Source organism: Gopherus evgoodei, unplaced genomic scaffold, assembly GCF_007399415.2.
Source record: "Gopherus evgoodei ecotype Sinaloan lineage unplaced genomic scaffold, rGopEvg1_v1.p scaffold_32_arrow_ctg1, whole genome shotgun sequence".
Taxonomy (NCBI): Eukaryota; Metazoa; Chordata; order Testudines; family Testudinidae; genus Gopherus; species Gopherus evgoodei.
In genome coordinates this window covers 3716556-3734991 of record NW_022059994.1, presented here as the reverse complement: position 1 = coordinate 3734991, position 18436 = coordinate 3716556, and the positions used below count along the sequence as shown (strand labels likewise).

At 53.1% G+C, this 18436-nt stretch overlaps 3 protein-coding genes across 5 annotated transcripts in view; 2 read left to right on the top strand and 1 right to left on the bottom strand.

Moving 5' to 3' along the window:
• Window positions 1-18436, bottom strand: part of LOC115640774 (putative zinc finger protein 66) — a 687485-nt gene that overhangs the window by 444791 nt on the left and 224258 nt on the right. The window lies entirely within an intron of this gene.
• The window catches only part of LOC115640675 (zinc finger protein 850-like), a 542158-nt gene that overhangs the window by 341303 nt on the left and 182419 nt on the right, over window positions 1-18436 (top strand). The window lies entirely within an intron of this gene.
• LOC115640761 (zinc finger protein 436-like) lies at window positions 1720-16903 on the top strand. 2 transcript variants are annotated; one of them, XM_030543740.1, is made up of 5 exons: window positions 1720-1753; window positions 11622-11708; window positions 12447-12573; window positions 13851-13964; window positions 14256-16903. In XM_030543740.1, the coding sequence occupies exons 1-5, from the start codon at window positions 1742-1744 to the stop codon at window positions 15530-15532; spliced, it is 1617 nt and encodes a 538-aa protein (XP_030399600.1). In that variant the 5' UTR covers window positions 1720-1741; the 3' UTR covers window positions 15533-16903. The 2 variants fall into 2 exon arrangements, with proteins under 2 accessions (XP_030399600.1, XP_030399599.1); XM_030543739.1 differs by having other exon boundaries at window positions 14253-16903.

The following is an 18436-nucleotide window of genomic DNA, read 5'->3' as shown; positions in this document are numbered from 1 at the left end:
TTAAAGAGACAGTGCGCTCCTACACTCAGACACACATACATTCCTCCTCCTCCCCCCAAACACAATACCAGGGCTCCCTGCAGCCAGGTTACTTCCTACCTGGGCTGTACTATGAGGCAACAGCAGCTGTTTCTCTCCTCCCATCTGGGGAAAGTGACCTGGATGCAGGGAGCCCTGACCAGGCTCCTGACTCCCCCACCTCACCACCCGCTAGGGGTGCACAGGGTGGAGAAGCAGCAGTCCAGCCAAGCAGCAGTGCCAGCTGCCTTAGGCATCCAGGTCAGTTTCCCCACGTTAGTGCAAGAGACAGATGTGGGGTTGGCTTGAGGGGAGACTCATAGTGCAGGGGTTAAGGGTGCAGGAGGGGAATGCAGGGACTGGGGTGAGGGGACGTGCATAGAGCAGGGGTTAGCGGTACAGGAGGGGTACAGGCATTGAGGTGAAGGTACATGCACAGAGCAGGGGATGGTGTGAAGGGGGAAGGTGCAGGGTTTAGGGGCACAGGAGAGGAGTGCAGGTGTCGGGGTGAAGGGGGAACACACAGAGGAGTGGTTCGGAGTACATGAGGGGGCAGGAGTTAATGGGGAGTCTGGGGAGCCAATGGAGGACACCAAATGTAAGTTTGCCTGGGTGTCATTTTCCGGTGTGCAAGGCGATGGGTGTAACAGGAGCCGGAGCCAGAGATGCTGCAGCGCGTCCCCTGCAGCGCTAGGACCCAGGAGCGGCCGGGAGGCGGCTCCGGGGCAGCGAGCGCTGGGCTCCGGCCCGGCAGCAGGAAGTGACTCGCAGCCGCTGCGGTGACTCTGGCTCCCAGGCTCCTGGCGAGATCCCCGAGCCCCGGCGGCTGGTGCTGGGAGCCCGGAGCCCTGGCTGCAGCCGGGAGAGGGGAATCTCCAGCAGGGCCCTTCCCGCTGCTCCCCAGGAGCCTCTCCCAGGGCAGAGCCCCCAGCCCGGCCCGGCCCCTGCCCCGGGGGGCCCCGCTCGGAGGGAAGGTGAGAGAGACCCGCCCCCCCCGGCCAGGCACCCCCGGGCTGCAGGGGGCGGAGGCTAAAGAGGTGCAGGGGGTGAGGGCAGGCGGGGGGAGCGGGTGGGGGCAGGAGGCGGATGCGGGGGGGGGGCAGGCTGGGATGGGGGCGGGTGCTCACTGAAGGGAAGATGGGGGGATCGGGGGGATTGTGGGGCTGATGGGAGCAAGGCTGGAATGGGGGAAGATGTGAGTGGGGGGCACTGCGAGGGAAGGGGGGATGTGGGGAGACTGGTGGGGGAAAGGGGGGAGATGCCCAGGTAGCTTCTCCGCCCCATGGATGTGATGGAGTAGGGGCTGTCTGTGTGGGGGATGGGAGAGCCGGGGATTACTTTTGGTGAGGGACAAGTGCTCAGCCTGTAACCTGAGCCAGGGAGCAGGGAGGAGGGTCAACACCTTTGCCCGGGAAGGTGGACAAAGGAAGGGGCTGGCTGTAGGGGAGTTAAGTCAGTTTCGTTTTTGGGCTGGGTGGTGGGATTTCAGGGAATCCTAAGGTGGGATCCAAGCACCCTGAACCCCCCAGAAGGACTCGATTGAGGGGTCCTGACTGTGCCAACAAGCTCTGCTGTAATCTGCAATCCTGTTGTCCAATAAACCTTCTGTTTTACTGGCTGGCTGAGAGTCACTGTGGGTCCCAGGAAGAGGGGTGCAGGACCGGACTCCCCACACTCCATGACAACTGGTGGCAGCGGCGGGAGATACTGCACCCCATGGACGATGCTTCCTGCAGTAAGTGACTATGGAGCAGTAAAACAAAGGGACGACTTCAGGGGTGATTAACCTCTGGGAGTGTGTGCCCAGTGAGAAGGACTTTGCAGTAACAGGGTCCCCCGGGGGATTGCAGTGAGCAGTCCCAGGGGTGGAGGAGTCTGCAGCTCGACCCTGGCAGAGAGGTGGTGACCTCAAGAAAGGCTGATGCACTAGGGGGTCTCCCTGGAACCGTGGGGAGCGGCGAGCATCCCGGCCTGTGAGTGGCCAGCAGGAAGACGTATGTCAAGCAGCGCAAGTGCGACCTGGTGGAGCTGGTCAAGCAGAGGGGGCTACACAGAGGGAGGCTCACCAAAGACCAGCTGATTGCCCAGCTGGAGCAGGGAGACCGCTTGAATGAACGGATCCCTGTCTCTGAGGGAAGCAGCCTGGCAGATGCAGCGCAGGCACCAGTGTCTGTCCCCGCTGGCAGTGGTCAGCCGGTGGCTGAGGGCTTCCCGAGACCCCCACTTCCTATGCCTAGGGGAAGGGTGGGGAGGAGCCCAGCGAATACCGAGGGCACCGTGACCCCCTTGGCCAGCAGGGGATCCTCCCGGCGAAGCTCACCCCCCAGCAGGGGATCGTCCCAGTGGGCTCGGCATCTGTGGAATGGATGCGGCTGGAATATGACAGGGAGCTGATACGGGAAGAGCTCGAGTTAAGGAGGCAAGAACTGAAGGAGTGGAAGAAACAGCGTAAACATGAGCTTCAAACCAATTTTGAGGATTTCAATAACTCGGTCCTGGGATAGGGGTTGTTATAAAATTGGATGGGTGGGGTTCTGTGGCCTGCCTTGTGCACGAGCAGTGGGGCCCCGGCTGCAGTGAGTGAGGGGGGACCCAAGCGTACAGAAAGATTTGATAAGTGCTTGCTGGCCCGGCGTAAGGAGGGGGAGGACATAGATACCTTCCTGACGGCCTTTGAGAATGCCTGCGAGCTGCACAGGATTGACCCTGCAGACAGGATCTCATTTCTCACCCCCTTACTGGACTCCACAGCTGTGGAGGTGTACAGCCGAATGAAAGGAGCAGAGACAGGGGACTGCGAACTGTTCAAACAGGCCCTGCTCCGCGAGTTTGGGCTGACTCCTGAGATGTACCGGAAAAAGTTCCGGAGCCAGCGTAAAACCCATGAGGTCACATACCTACAACTGGTCAACTGGCCGCAGGGGTATGCCCGCAAGTGGACAGCTGGGGCCCAAACTAAAGAGGACCTGCTTGACCTATTCATACTGGAGCACCTGTACGAGCAGTGCCCGTCCGACCTGAGGCTGTGGTTGATGGACCAGAAGCCAGAGAACCCGCAGCACACAGACCAGCTGGCCGACCAATTTGTGGACAGTCAGGCAGGGGATAACAGGGAGGAGTCTCGAAGGAGCAGGCCTGCCTCAATGCAGAGAGAGAATCACCATGGGACCTCCCAGCAGGGGCCTATGGAGAACTCCCACCAAAGGGGAACATCCAATGTCAGGTCCATCCGACCCACTCGAGGGGACCCACGAGACATGGGCTGCTATCACTGTGGCCAACGAGGCCACATATGGGCCCAGTGCCTCAAGCTCAGGGACAGACCTAGCAGGCCCAACCCACAGAGGGTTGACTGGGTAAAGACCCAGTCGGATGAGGGGCAACATTTCCAGGAAAGGGGGGCTGGCAGCGTACCATCTGTGAAGCGCGGAGGAGGTCCCCAGGTCAGCTCCTCTCAGGGGCTGGATGCTCCAGACTGAGGTTTTGGTTTACAGGGTGGGTGCAGGGCTGCCCCTCCGGAGAGAGTGCCTGGTTTCCCTGGAGATAGATGAGAGGGAGGTCACTGGGTACTGGGATACAGGTGCAGAGGTGACGCTGGCCTGGCCGGAGGTGGTGGCCTCAGATCGGATGGTGCCCGACACCTACCTGACCCTGATGGGTGTGGGCGGGACCCCATTCCAGGTGCCTGTGGCGAGGATACACCTGAAATGGGGGGCCAAGGAGGGCCCCAAGGACGTCGGGATACACCCACATTTGCCCACGGAGGTGTTAATGGGGGGGACCTCGAGGGCTGGCCAAGTAACGCCCGGGGTGCCCTGGTCGTGACTCGTAGTCAGAGTCAGCGAAGGGCACTGCGCCCTGACAACGGGGAAGGGACTCTGCCGGAGGCGCAGGACTCTAACCTGGTGGGGCGGGAACGCCCAGGGACATGGCTCAGAGAGGCTGCGGCCTCAGACCCAGCCAGCGAGAGAGAGCAGGTCCCCTTCCCTGTCCCAGCTGCTGAGTTCCAGGCCGAGTTGCAGAAAGATCCCTCCTTGCGGAAGCCCAGGGACCGGGCTGACCTCAGTGCAGTACAGACCATGAGGAGAGGTTGCAAGGAGAGGTTCCTGTGGGAGAAGGGGTTCCTGTACCGAGAATGGGCTCCCCCCGGGGAAGTAGAGGCATGGGGGATCAGGAGGCAGCTGGTGGTGCCCCAAAAGTTTCGCCACAAGCTACTGTACCTGGCCCAGGTCATCCCTCTCGCAGGGCACCAGGGAATCCAGCGCACCAGACAGAGGCTGCTATAGAACTTTTACTGGCCTGGGGTCTTTACCCATGTCCAACAGTACTGCCAATCCTGTGACCCCTGCCAGAGGGTGGGGAAGGCCCAGGACAAGGGGAAAGCAGCTTTGAGGCCTTTACCCATCATAGAAGAGCCTTTCCAGAAGGTGACCATGGACATAGTGGGACCTCTCAGCAAGACAACCCGGTCGGGGAAAAAATACATCCTGGTGGTGGTAGATTTCACCGCTTGCTACCCCAAGGCAGTGGCCTTGTCCTCTGTCGAAGCAGACACCGTGGCAGATGTGCTGCTGACCATTTTCAGCCGGGTGGGGTTCCCCAAGGAAGTCTTAACGGACCAGGGGTCCAACTTCATGTCGGCCCTGCTCCGGTCCTTATGGCAGAAATGTGGGGTCCGGCACAACTGGGCCTCAGCGTATCACCCCCAGTCCAACGGGCTGGTGGAAAGGTTCAACGGGACGCTAAAAATGATGCTAAAAACATTTATGAACCAGCATCCGCAGGACTGGAACAAGTACTTACCTCACCTGCTGTTCGCGTACAAGGAGGTACCCCAGGAATCTACTGGGTTTTCGCCTTTCAAACTGTTGTATGGAAGGCGGGGCCCCTAGACCTGCGGAGAGACGAATGTGAGGGGAAGGCCACTCCTGACGGAGAATCGGTGGTGGATTATGTCCTGACCTTCCGGGAAAGACTTGCCGAGCTCATGGGCCCAGGCAGGGAGAATCTAGCCCAAGCCCAGAGGAAGCAGAAGGTCTGGTATGACCGCACGGCGCGGGCCCGTGCCTTCGCCACTGGGGATCAGGTGATGGCTGTCATCCCCGTGAGGAAAAACAAACTCCAGGCTTCCTGGGAAGGGCCCTTCAAGGTTGTCAAGCAACTAAATAAGGTAAACTATGTGGTGGAGCTGTCTAACTGGGCACATCACTGCCAGGTGTACCATGTGAATATGATGAAGCCATACTCTGACAGAGAATGTGGAGTTAGCCGTGTGTGGACACTGGGAGGAGCAGGGAGATGACCCCTTAGTGGATCTATTCCCTGGGACAAAAGCTGGTTCCCCCCTGGAGGCAATTCCCCTCTCTGATCAGCTGACCCTGGCCCAGGACGCTGAGATCAGAGGGGTGCTGCATCTATACCGACAGCTGTTTTCCAACCAGCCTAGACGCACTAATTTGACTGTCCACCGGGTGGAGACTGGGTCACATCCCTCTATAAGATGCTCCCCTTTTCGGGTCACCGGGAAAACTGCCCAGGGCTTAGAAAGAGAGGTCAGGGACATGCTGGCTCTGGGGGTGATCCAGCCGTCTTCCAGCCCTTGGGCCTCGCCTGTGGTGCTGGTTCCCAAGAAGGATGGGTCAATCCGGTTCTGTGTGGACTATCGAAAGCTCAATGCCATCACCATATCTGATGCCTACCCTATGCCCAGGCCTGACGAGCTCCTAGACAAGCTGGGAGGTGCTCGGTACCTCACCACTATGGATCTTACCAAAGGCTACTGGCAGGTGCCGCTGGATGCAGATGCCAGGCTGATATCGGCCTTTATCACCCCTCTGGGGCTCTATGAGTTTCTGACCCTGCCCTTCGGCCTCAAGGGAGCACCGGCCACCTTCCAGCGCCTGGTGGATCAGCTACTGAGGGGGATGGAGAGTTTTGCCATGGCGATATTGACGACATCTGCATCTTTAGCCAGACCTGGGAGGACCACATGTCCCAGGTTAAACAAGTCCTAGACCGACTCCGAAAGGCTGGGTTAACAGTAAAGGCTGAGAAGTGCAAGGTGGGGATGGCTGAAGTATCTTACCTGGGCCATCGGGTGGGGAGCGGCTGCCTAAAGCCGGAACCAGCCAAGGTGGAGGTGATCAGAGACTGGCCCGCTCCCCAAACCAAAAAGCAGATCCAGGCCTTTTATTGGGATAGACTCATAGACTCATAGACTCTAGGACTGGAAGGGACCTCGAGAGGTCATCGAGTCCAGTCCCCTGCCCTCATGGCAGGACCAAATACTGTCTAAACCATCCCTAATAGACATTTATCTAACCTACTCTTAAATATCTCCAGCGATGGAGATTCCACAACTTCCCTAGGCAATCTATTCCAGTGTTTAACTACCCTGACAGTTAAGAACTTTTTCCTAATGTCCAACCTAAATCTCCCTTGCTGCAGTTTAAGCCCATTGCTTCTTGTTCTATCATTGGAGGCTAAGGTGAACAAGTTTTCTCCTTCCACCTGATGACACCCTTTTAGATACCTGAAAACTGATATCAGGTCCCCTCTCAGTCTTCTCTTTTCCAAACTAAATAAATCCAATTCCTTCAGCCTTCCTTCATAGGTCATGTTCTCAAGACCTTTAATCATTCTTGTTGCTCTTCTCTGGACCCTCTCCAATTTCTCCACATCTTTCTTGAAATGCGGTGCCCAGAACTGGACACAATATTCCAGTTGAGGCCTAACCAGCGCAGAGTAAAGCGGAAGAATGACTTCTCGTGTCTTGTTTACAACACACCTGTTAATGCATCCCAGAATCATGTTTGCTTTTTTTGCAACAGTATCACACTGTTCACTCATATTAAGCTTGTGGTCCACTATGACCCCTAGATCTCTTTCTGCCATACTCCTTCCTAGACAGTCTCTTCCCATTCTGTATGTTTGAAACTGATTGTTCCTTCCTAAGTGGAGCACTTTGCATTTATCTTTATTGAACTTCATCCTGTTTACCTCAGACCATTTCTCCAATTTGTCCAGATCATTTTGAATTTTGACCCTGTCCTCCAGAGCAGTTGCAATCCCTCCCAGTTTGGTATCGTCCGCAAACTTAATAAGCGTACTTTCTATGCCAACATCTAAATCGTTGATGAAGATATTGAACAGAACCGGTCCCAAAACAGACCCCTGCGGAACCCCACTTGTTATACCTTTCCAGTAGGATTGGGAGCCATTAACAACTACTCTCTGAGTACGGTTATCCAGCCAGTTATGCACCCACCTTATAGTAGCCCCATCTAAATTGTACTTTCCTAGCTTATCTATAAGAATATCATGCGAAACTGTATCAAATGCCTTACTAAAGTCTAGGTATATCACATCCACCGCTTCTCCCTTATCCACAAGGCTCGTTATCCTATCAAAGAACGTTATCAGATTAGTTTGACATGATTTGTTCTTTACAAATCCATGCTGGCTATTCCCTATCACCTTACCACCTTCCAAGTGTTTGCAGATGATTTCTTTGATTACCTGCTCCATTATCTTCCCTGGCACAGAAGTTAAACTAACTGGTCTGTAGTTTCCTGGGTTGTTTTTATTTCCCTTTTTATAGATGGGCACTATATTTGCCCCCTTCCAGTCTTCTGGAATCTCCCCCGTCTCCCATGATTTCCCAAAGATAATAGCTAGAGGCTCAGATACCTCCTCTATTAACTCCTTGAGTATTCTAGGATGCATTTCATCAGGCCCTGGTGACTTGCAGGCATCTAACTTTTCTAAGTGCTTTTTTACTTGCTCTTTCCTTATTTTCTCTTCTAAACCTACCCTCTTCCCGTAAGCATTCACTATACTAGACATTCCTTCAGACTTCTCAGTGAAGACCGAAACAAAGAAGTCATTAAGCATCTCTGCCATTTCCAAGTCTCCCGTTACTGTTACCCCCTCCTCACTGAGCAGTGGGCCTACCCTGTCCTTAGTCTTCCTCTTGCTTCTAATGTATTGATAAAAAGTCTTCTTGTTTCCCTTTATTCCCATAGCTAGTTTGAGTTCATTTTGTGCCTTTGCTTTTCTAATCTTGCCTCTGCATTCCTGTGTTATTTGCCTATATTCATCCTTCGTGATCTGACCTAGTTTCCATTTTTTATATGCCGCCTTTTTATTTTGTAGGTCACGCAAGATCTCAAGGGTAAGCCAAGGTGGTCTTTTGCCACATTTTCTATCTTTCCTAACCATCGGAATAACTTGCTTCTGGGCCCTTAATAGCGTCCCTTTGAAAAACTGCCAACTTTCCTCAGTTGTTTTTCCCCTCAGTTTTAATTCCCATGGGACCTTGCCTATCAGCTCTCTGAGCTTACCAAAATCCGCCTTCCTGAAATCCATTGTCTCTATTCTGCTGTACTCCTTTCTACCCTTCCTTAGAATTGCAAATTCTATGATTTCATGATCACTTTCACCCAAGCTTCCTTCTACTTTTAAATCATCAACAAGTTCCTCCCTGTTGGTTAAAATCAAGTCTAGAACAGCTTCCCCCCTAGTAGCTTTATCAATTTTCTGAAATAAAAAGTTGTCTGCAATGCAGTCCAGGAACTTATTGGATAGTCTGTGCCCCGCGGTGTTATTTTCCCAACATATATCTGGATAGTTGAAGTCCCCCATCACCACCAAATCTTGGGCTTTGGATGATTTTGTTAGTTGTTTGAAGAAAGCCTCATCCACCTCTTCCGCCTGATTAGGTGGCCTGTAGTAGACTCCCAGCACGACATCACCTGTGTTTTTTACCCCTTTTAGCCTAACCCAGAGACTCTCCACCCTTCCGTCTCCTATGTCCATCTCCACCTCAGTCCAAGTGTGTACATTTTTAATATATAAGGCAACACCTCCTCCCTTTTTCCCCTGTCTATCCTTCCTGAGCAAACTATACCCATCCACACCAACATTCCAGTCGTGTGTATTATCCCACCAAGTTTCAGTAATGCCAATAATGTCATAGTTGTATTTATTTATTAGCACTTCCAGTTCTTCCTGCTTATTACCCATACTTCTTGCATTTGTATAAAGGCATCTAAGATACTGGTTTGATCTTGCCTCCCAGCTTTGCCCTGACCCTCCTTCCTCTCTGCCATTATAGCCCGTGCTCCCTCCTGTTTCCAACCCATCTCCCAGGTCTTGTTCCCCACTTACCTGTGGGCTTTGCTCACCTGTCCCCGTCGAACCTAGTTTAAAGCCCTCCTTACTAGGTTAGCCAGTCTGTGCGCAAATAAGGCCTTTCCCCGCTTCGAAAGGTGAACGCCATCTGTTCCTAGCAGTCCTTCCTCAAATAGCATCCCGTGGTCGAGGAAGCCAAAGCCCTCCTGGCGACACCATCTTCGCAGCCAGGCATTCACCTCCACGATGCATCTGTTTCTGCCCGGACCCCTACCTTCAACAGGAAGAATCGAAGAGAATACCACCTGCGCTCCAAACTCCTTAACCCGTACTCCCAGAGCCCTGTAGTCACTCTTGATCTGCTCAGCGTCATACCTCGCAGTATCATTTGTGCCCACATGGATGAGTAGCATGGGATAGTAGTCAGAAGGCCGGATAATCCTCGACAAAGCCTCTGTAACATCTCGGATACGGGCCCCTGGCAGGCAGCATACCTCCCGGGATGAACGGTCAGGGCGACAGATGGGTGTCTCCGTCCCCCTCAGCAGAGAGTCTCCAACCACCACTACCCTACGTTTCTTATCAGTGGTGGCAGCAGACCTCCCAGCCTTAGGGGTACGAGGCTTCACCCCCTTCACTGTTGGGGGTGATTTCTTCTCTCCTGTATCAAGAAGAGCATAACAGTTATCTTTTACCACAACAGGAGGGTTCGCAGCAGCGGTGGAGCACTGCCTGCTGCTAGAAGTAACCAGCTGGCTGTGTCCACCCTGAGCCTCCTCCTCCACTGGTGTGTCAGATACACCCTGAGGCATCTCCTCCTCCACTGGTGTGTCGGTAGTCCTGTCAACTGGGACAGCACCATCAGCTGTCTCCACATGATGGCAGGGTACTATCGAAGGTTCGTGCCCCACTTTAGTGCCATAGCCGGCCCCATCACTGAACTGTGCAAGAAGGGGAAGCCAGACAAGGTGGTCTGGACCGAGCAGTGCCAGGAGGCTCTCCGGGCACTGAAGGAGGCTCTGGTTAGTGGCCCAGTTCTGGCAAACTCAGACTTTGACAAGCCCTTATGGTGTTCACCGATGCCTCAGACACAGGACTGGGGCGGTGTTAATGCAGGAGGATGAAAAGGGGGAGAGACACTGTACCTGAGCAAGAAGTTGCTACCTCAGGAGCAGAACTACACGGCCATCAAGAAGGAATGCCTGGCCATGGTGTGGGCCTTTAAGAAACTGGAGCCATATCTCTTTGGGCGACACTTCACTGTGTACACTGACCACTCTCCCCTGACCTGGCTGCACCAGATGAAAGGAGCCAACGCTAAGCTCCTGAGGTGGAGCCTGCTCCTGCAGGACTATGACATGGACATGGTCCATGTGAAGGGGAGTGCCAACCTGATAGCAGACATGTTGTCCTGGAGAGGGGGCCCTGAACTACCCCAGGTCACTGGGCAGAGTGACCCCACTCAGTTCAGTCTCGAAGAGGGGAGAGATGTGATGGAGTAATGACTGTCTGTGTGGAGGATAGGAGAGCCGGGGATTACTTTAGATGAGGGACAAGTGCTCAGCCGGTAACCTGAGCCAGGAAGCAAGGAGGAGGGTCAACACCTTTGCCCGGGAAGATGGACAAAGGAAGGGGCTGGCTGTAGGGGAGTTAACTCAGTTTTGTTTTTGGGCTGGGTGGTGGGAATTCAGTGAATTCTAAGCTGGGATCCAAGCACCCTGAACCCCTAGAAGGACTCGATTGAGGGGTCCTGACTGAGCCAACAAGCTCTGGTGTAACCTGCAATCCTGTTGTCCAATAAACCTTCTGTTTTACTGGCTGGCTGAGTGTCACTGTGGGTCCCAGGAAGAGGGGTGCAGGGCCGGACTCCTCCACACTCCGTGACAATGGGACACGAGCGGGGAGGAGTGGAGAGAAGCTTTTCTCCCCCTGGAACTGGTCAGACCAGCTTTGGGAGTGATGGGGGCGGGGGTAATTAACCCTTCAGGGCGCAGAGGCTGCAAGGCAAATCCCAGCAGCCCCACCCTCCGCGGTTTCCAGTGTATTATTGTTAGACACACCTGTGCTGGTGGGGTCTGTGTGTCTTGAGTGTTGGGGTCTGCCCGAGGCCCTGGTCTGATTTCCCTGCAGGATTCAGATCTCAACCACATCGGAGTCAGACCAGAGTCACTGCTGCCTCTGGCAGGAGGCGAGTGTAGCTGGACCAGTGAGACCTGGGGTCTGCCGGGGGAGTCCAGGGCAGCTCATTCTTCTGGTGTTGCCACCAGAGGGCTCTGGCTGTTGCTAAGGGGGAGAGGTTTACTGCAATGGGGGGTCATCCCCCAAAGTGGCCCCTTTGATTCTGCTCTTTTTCTAGTGTTTGGCTCAGAGATGCTGTTACTGGGAGGGTCTGAAGAGTCGGGGGAATCAGGGTGTGACATGGACTGAAGCCCCTTCTATAACCTCCCCCATCACCCCTCTCGCCCTGACTGGCTGAGGAATCACGTCACATTTCGCTCCAGATCAGCCCATCTTCCAGGAGACAGGGAAGGGAAATGGCTGTAACGGAGTCAGCTCAGGTAGGGGATTTTCAGGGAGCTGCTGGGTGGGGGCAGGAGGTGCGATAAACCTGCTGTTTTTCTGAGTAGGCCCATTGGTGGCAGGGGAGGGGAGACAGGACATTCCCCCATTTTTCAAACAGGATACAACCCCCTTGGGAGGGCTGGGAACATTTTCCATGCTTCAGTCCTGGAGTCTGAACCCATTAGCCAGAGAGGTCTCAAACTGGGTCGGGACCCCTTAGGGGGTCACACAGTGATTCCATGGGGGGGTCGCAAGCTGTCAACCTCCACCCCAAACCCCGGTTTGCCTGCTTCATTTATTATGGTGTTAAATATATTAAAAAGTGTTTTTAATTTAGAAAAGAGGTCGCATTCAGAGACTTGCTGTGTGAAAAGGGGTCATCAGTAAAAAAGTTTGAGAGCCACTGCATTAGCCAGAGGCTGCTGTGAAATACGCAGGGAAGCTGTTGGGATTCTTGTCCCCATCCCTGGCTCAGAGCTCTGCTTCCCGGATCAGCCTGTGCCTGGCAGGTGTGTGGGAAATGAGAAGACCCCTGCCCTGCTCCCTGTGCTGGGGGGGACAAGGAGCTCTCACCTTCTCCCACCCCCTGAAGCCTCCTGGCTGCTCTGAGCAGGGTGGGGGTGGATTCTGCTACTCTGGCCCTCCCAGAGATTCACCTTTTCCTTTCTTTCCCATGAATAGCAGGATTGCGGCTGGGGCCGCAGGTGCTGAGTGGGGGACTCTTGTTGTTTCAGATGCCAGTGACCTTCGAGGAGGTGGCTGTGTATTTCACCCAGGGGCAGGGGGCTCTGCTGGACCCAGCTCAGAGAGCCCTCTACAGGGACGTCATGCAGGAGAACTACAAGATGGTGACCTCACTGGGTAAGTGTCAAGGAGTTCCTGGGCGATGCTCTGGAACTGCTCCCCACAAAGCCAGTCAGGACTTTGGGGAGCCTCCTCTGTCTTGGAGCAGACTCTCTTCAGGGCAAGAAGCGCACACAGCTTCACCTTCCTGGGTCTGACCTTGGAGCATTCAGCATACGCCTCTCCGTGCGCTTCCCATGGCGAGTTCCGGGGGTCTGGGGAAGCCAGAGGGTCCTGCACCCCCACTTCACTTCGCAGTCAAATGTGACTCTTAGCCAGCTAGTAAAACAGAGGTTTATTAGATGACAGGAACACGGTCTAAAACAGAGCTTGTAGATACAGCGAACCCCTCAGCCGGGTCCATTTTGGGGCCCAGCAAGCCAAACAACCCTGTCTGCACTTACTTCCCATCCCCAGCCAGCCCCAAACTGAAACCCCCTCCAGCCCCTCCTTTCTGGCCTTTGTCCCTTTCCCGGGCCAGGAGGTCACCTCATCTCTTTGTTCACCTTTAGCTATTTCCTTGCAGGGGGGAAAGGCCCCAGACATTTGTTGCCAGGATGCAAAGTGTTGGCCATTTATGCACACTGGAGACTTAAGAAATGCATAGGGGAAACTGAGGCACCCACATAGTATTCAGAGGAAACATTAAGAAAAGTCCCACTTCATCACAGTAAGGGAGTCCCGTCCCCTCAGATACTAGAAGCCATGGGGTCTGTGTATCTGAATCTGGTCAGGTTCTTCCCTGGTCAGTTAGATCAGAGGCGAGTGGGTTCCATAAAGCACAGCTGCCATGTGAGAGAGACTTGCATCTCTGTGTCCCCTCCAGTGGGACATGGCTGTCAATACCCAATGGACAAGTTAAACCATCCCCACCCCTCCAGCTTTCAAAGGGGCATAAATCCAGCATTGTCCTGTCTGTGTTGTTTCTTAGCTGCACACACAATCCCTGTTCACCTCCCTCCTTGGGACTAGCTCCAGCCCTGGCAAGGGCTCTGGGCTCTGCAGGTTTAGAAAGAGGCAGAGGTTTAAGTCCAGACCCGTGTGTCAGTCAGCAAGGCCCCCAGAGCGCACAGATCCTGGGAACGCCTAGTGAAGGTGTAGTAATAATTCAACTAACCTCCCCAGACAAATTCCTCTGTGCAAGGGGGCTCGGTGACCATGTTCCTGTCATCTTGGATTCCACGTTGCTCCAGAACAGCACAGGGACAGGTTCCACTCATGGAATGTCCTTTGTGACAAATACTCTCTCAATCCTCCATGCACCCTGATCTGGTCTGATTTCACCCCCTGCGCAGGATTTCCCATTCCCAAACCTGAGCTAATCGCCCGGCTGGAACGAGGGGAAGAGCCGTGGGTGCCCGATCTCCAGGCCTGCGACGAAAGAGAGATCCCAGGAGGCGTCGGCACAGGTGAGGTCTGACACAGAAACCATCTGGGGAACGAAAGGAAAAGCTGAGAATCCCAAAATATGGTGTGAGTGACGCCCTCAGTTCTTCCTCATCTCACCCAGGGCAGGGCTGTAGTCAGCAGATATCGCTCCTGACTTTTCACCTATCCTGTGAGCTGCAGGAGGGTTTGGGTGAGAAGTGGGTGCAGAATCCAATTGCTCAGTCTTGACAGCGTTAGCGTGTTGTGTTTTCTATCTGTGCTCTTTCTCCCCAGCACAATCACTCCTCTCTGGATTGTGTCTCTCCCAGCAGGTGCTGAGCGAGGGAGTGAGAACGTGGAGGGGAATCATCATGAGGAAGTTCCTGGAGAAGTGGAACTGCAGGGGACCTTTGTGGGAAGAGCTGATGGGAATTTTTCCCAGTGTGTGGAACAGGGAGAAGCCTGGGGAAATTGGCACAGGTCAGAGAGGTTTCTGGAAAACCACCCAAGGAAGAACGTGAATGAATCTATTAACAGTGGGGGAGGAGACAAGGATCCCAGAGCACAGCAAACAAATCCCAATGAAGAGACACCATGGCACTGCCGGCGATGTGGGAAAGGATTTATTGTGAGATCACAGCTTGTGACACATCACACAATCCATACTGGAGAGAAACCCCTTCAATGCTTAGACCATGGCGAAAGTTTCAGTAACCGCTCAGATCTTAATACCCAGGGGGGAAGCCACACTGGAGAGAAACCCATTCAGTGCCGCGAGTGCGGGAAATGTTTCAGTTCTAAGTCAGCACTAATTTCACATCAAGAAAGCCACACAGGAGAGAGACGCCATAAGTGCTTGGACTGTGTGAAAAGTTTCAAGCGGAAGTCAGACTTTCTTAAACATCGGGTAATCCACACAGGAGAGAGACCCCATAAGTGCTTGGATTGTGGGAAAAGTTTCAAGCAGAGGTCACACGTTCGTAGACATCAGGCAACCCACACAGGAGAGAGACCTCACAAGTGCTTGGAGTGTGGGACAAGTTTCAGGCAGAGGTCACACCTTCGTAGACATCAGGCAATCCATACAGGAGAGAGCCCTCATAAGTGCTCAGACTGTGGGAAAAGTTTCACACGGAGATCAGACCTTGTTAGTCATCAGGCAATCCACACAGGAGAAAGACCCCATAAGTGCCTGGACTGTGGGAAAAGTTTCAAGCGGAGATCAGACCTTGTTCATCACCGGGCAATCCACACAGGAGAGAGACCCCATAAATGCTTGGACTGTGGGAAAAGTTTCATAGGGAGGTCAAAGCTTGTTAAACATCAGGCAATCCATATCGGAGAGAGACCCCATAAATGCTTCGACTGTGGGAAAAACTTTATAACGACGTCAGCACTTATTAAACATCAGGCAATCCACACAGGACAGAGACCCCATAAGTGCTTGGACTGTGGAAAAAGTTTCATATGGAGGTCAGACCTTCTTAAACATCAGAAAATCCACACAGGTGAGAGACCCCATAAGTGCTTGGATTGTGGGAAAAGTTTCAGAGAGAGATCACAGCTCAATAAGCATGGGAGAATCCACACAGGAGCTAAAGTTCTGTGACCAGTGACCAGAAAGGATTAGGCAGCTTGCATGTAACTGACTCATCTCAAGCCTTGTTACACATTAGGGAAGCCACAGAGGAGAGAGACTTTATAAATGCTTGGCATGTCAGAAAAACTTCAGTAACCGAGAATCCACATAGGTATGAAAGACCCTAGGAATAGTCTGACTACAGAAAAAAAAAAAATTGAATTTGACCTGACACCTCAGTGACTCACAGAGCAGAGAGGCCTTGAATGTGGGGGAAGCTCCATTAGGTACTCCCTGAGTTTCAGCATCCAGAAATCCGCAGAAGGAAGAAACTTCTGAGATGTTCTCAGTGCAGAAAATGCTCCAAGTGGAGCTAACACCGTGTTGGACATCAGAGACTCCTCCACACAGCAGGGAAATTCTCTCAGGGCCCTGACCAGGCCATAATGACAAACCCATTTCCTCGTTCCCACACACATCAGGGGCATTTGGCTCCCAGGGATTCAGCTGCCCAGTGCTGGGGTGAGGATCCAGCAGCAGCTGGTCAGTGACCCTCTGCCTCTGTCTGGTCTAAGCAAACCCCAGACAGATGAGGAGAAGCCCCGATCAGCCCCTCCTACCTGCTACAGCCCTGGCTGCTGAGCTGATGGACCACAGATGGGGAAGGGAGAGAGAGAAACTCCTCCAGCCACTCCCTCTGCCTGGCTGAAGTTCCCTCCTCTGCTTTCCCTCCCAGCTGGGATCCCCCTGCCATGGATCTGAGCAGAAGGATACTTGGGCTAGGCCCCACTGTCACTCTAGACCCCTGTCTCCACGCCCCATCTTCCACCAACCCCTGGACTGGGCTTTGGGGGAATCAAATATCCCCAGCCTGAATCCCCCAGGGCGCTGGGCTCTGGGGAAATCAAATATTGAGGGACCAGGGCTTTGAGTTCTGGGGAGGAAACTGGGGATTGAATTGCTGGGGCTGGTGGAGCTGGGTGCTGGGGCTATCGAGTGTTTGGGGCTCATGGAATAAGTGCAGAGGGAGAGCACAGGAGTAGAGAGGTGCTGCCTCTCCGCACTCAGCCCCTCTGCCCCCTCTGAGAGGGACTGGTTCCCACAGGGCCTATTGTGGGAGGCCTGGAGATCCCACCTCTCCCTCCGCAGCATCAGCCTCCAAAGTTCTGGCTATGTTAGGAGATGTGTTGGGGATTAGCCAGCAGATCTCTGTGACCCTCCACCAGATTTCCTAGTGTAAACTCACTCTGAGCATCTTATGTGCTCTGACCAGTGTTCCCTTATCTTTTACATCCATGTGCGGAATGAATTTAGTTCTATGCGCCAGTATGCGACACATCATCTCCATATTGGCGCACAGAACAAAATTCATGTGGTGGGGGTGGGGCCAAGGGGTTCCGAGAGTGGGAGGGGGCTCAGGCTGGGCAGAGGGTTGGGTGTGGAGGGGTGATGGCTCTGGCTAGCCCTGTGGGGTGGGACTGGGAATGAGGGAATTGGGGTGCAGACTGTGGTGGGGAGAGGACTCTCCCCAGCCCTCTCTCACCACAGCAGCTCGGAGCCAGGTGAGAGGCACCTCTCTCCAGCCGCCGTAGCTCCTGTGGTCCTGAGCCAGGCTGAGGGAGGGGTTCCTCTCGCCAACAGCTCCAGTGGACCTTGGCCAAGCCTGTGGAGGGGCCCCTCCCTGCCTACTTCCACGGCCCTCGATAGCCTGCAGTGCAGCTGCGTAGCCTGCAGGGAACACAGTTTCCGACCCCTCCCCCTGATCTCCCATTAGCAGAGTGATTGCTAGTACCTGAGTTCCTCCGTGGGGGTCAGATTTTCTCATTCCCAGACAGTCTCGCATTACACCAGGCCGTGCTGAAAAGCATTTAGTTTTTGTACATTTTATCCTTTATGCACCAGAATTAACGAGATGCTAAAAAAGTGGGGAGCAGGGACCGTAAAATGGGCTGTTTTAGCTTCTGTGCTATTTCAGGGTGATGGGGTGAATGTGAGAGATTCCCTCCCTCCCTAAAAAAAGAATGAAGTGTTCTTGTGGCACCTTAGAGATGAACACATTTATTTGGGCATAAGCTTTTGTGGCCTAAAACCCACTTCAGATGCATAGAGTGGAACATACAGTAGGAAGATACATATATATACAGAGAACAAGAAAAGATGGAGGTTGCCCAACCAACTCTAAGACACTAATTAATTAAAGTGAGCTATTAGGAGGAGAAAAAAACTGTTTGTAGTGATAATCAGGATGGTCCCTTTAAAACAGTTGACAAGAAGGTGTGAGTAACAGTAGGGGAAAACTGATAATAGCTCACCTGAGTTGATTAGTCTCACAGAGTTGGTATGGCAACCTCTGTCTTTTTGTGTGTGTGTGTGTGTGTGAGATAAACAGATAAGTAAGAGTTAATAGAGCAGAAGTAATTCATATCTCTTTTGCCTGGAAAGAGTTAATAAGATCAGTGAGCCTGGCTGTCACCTGACCAGAGAACCAATCGGGACAGGATACTTTCAAATCTTGAGAGACGGAAGTTTTTGTGTGTGCTGTTAGATTTTGGTGGTGGTTCTCTCTGGGTTCTGAGAGTGACCAGACGTGCAACCAGGTTTCTCTCCAATCTCCGTGATACAGGTTCTTATAAATTCAAAATAGTAAGTACTAGGTGATAAGGTGAGTTAGGGTTATGTTTGTTTTCTTTATTTGCAAATGTGTATTTGGTTGGAAGGAGTTCAAATTTGTATTTTACTGAAAGGATTTTAATTTGTACTTGTATACTTAGGCTGGGAGGGTATTCCCAGTGTCTATAGCTGAAAGACCCTGTATCTATTCCATTTTAAATTTACAAAGCTAATTTTTACTGTGTTTTCTTTCTTTAATTAAAAGCTTTTCTTGTTTAAGAACCTGATTGCTTTTTTTTTTTTTATTCTGGTGAGACCCCAGGG

What these genes read in the sequence shown, in the direction of transcription:
- LOC115640761 (XM_030543739.1), top strand. An exon ending in CTGTAACGGAGTCAGCTCAG is followed by an intron (nt 11,709 to 12,446) that starts GTAGGGGATTTT and finishes TTGTTGTTTCAG; the next exon opens with ATGCCAGTGACCTTCGAGGA. An exon ending in CCCAGGAGGCGTCGGCACAG is followed by an intron (nt 13,965 to 14,252) that starts GTGAGGTCTGAC and finishes TGTCTCTCCCAG; the next exon opens with CAGGTGCTGAGCGAGGGAGT.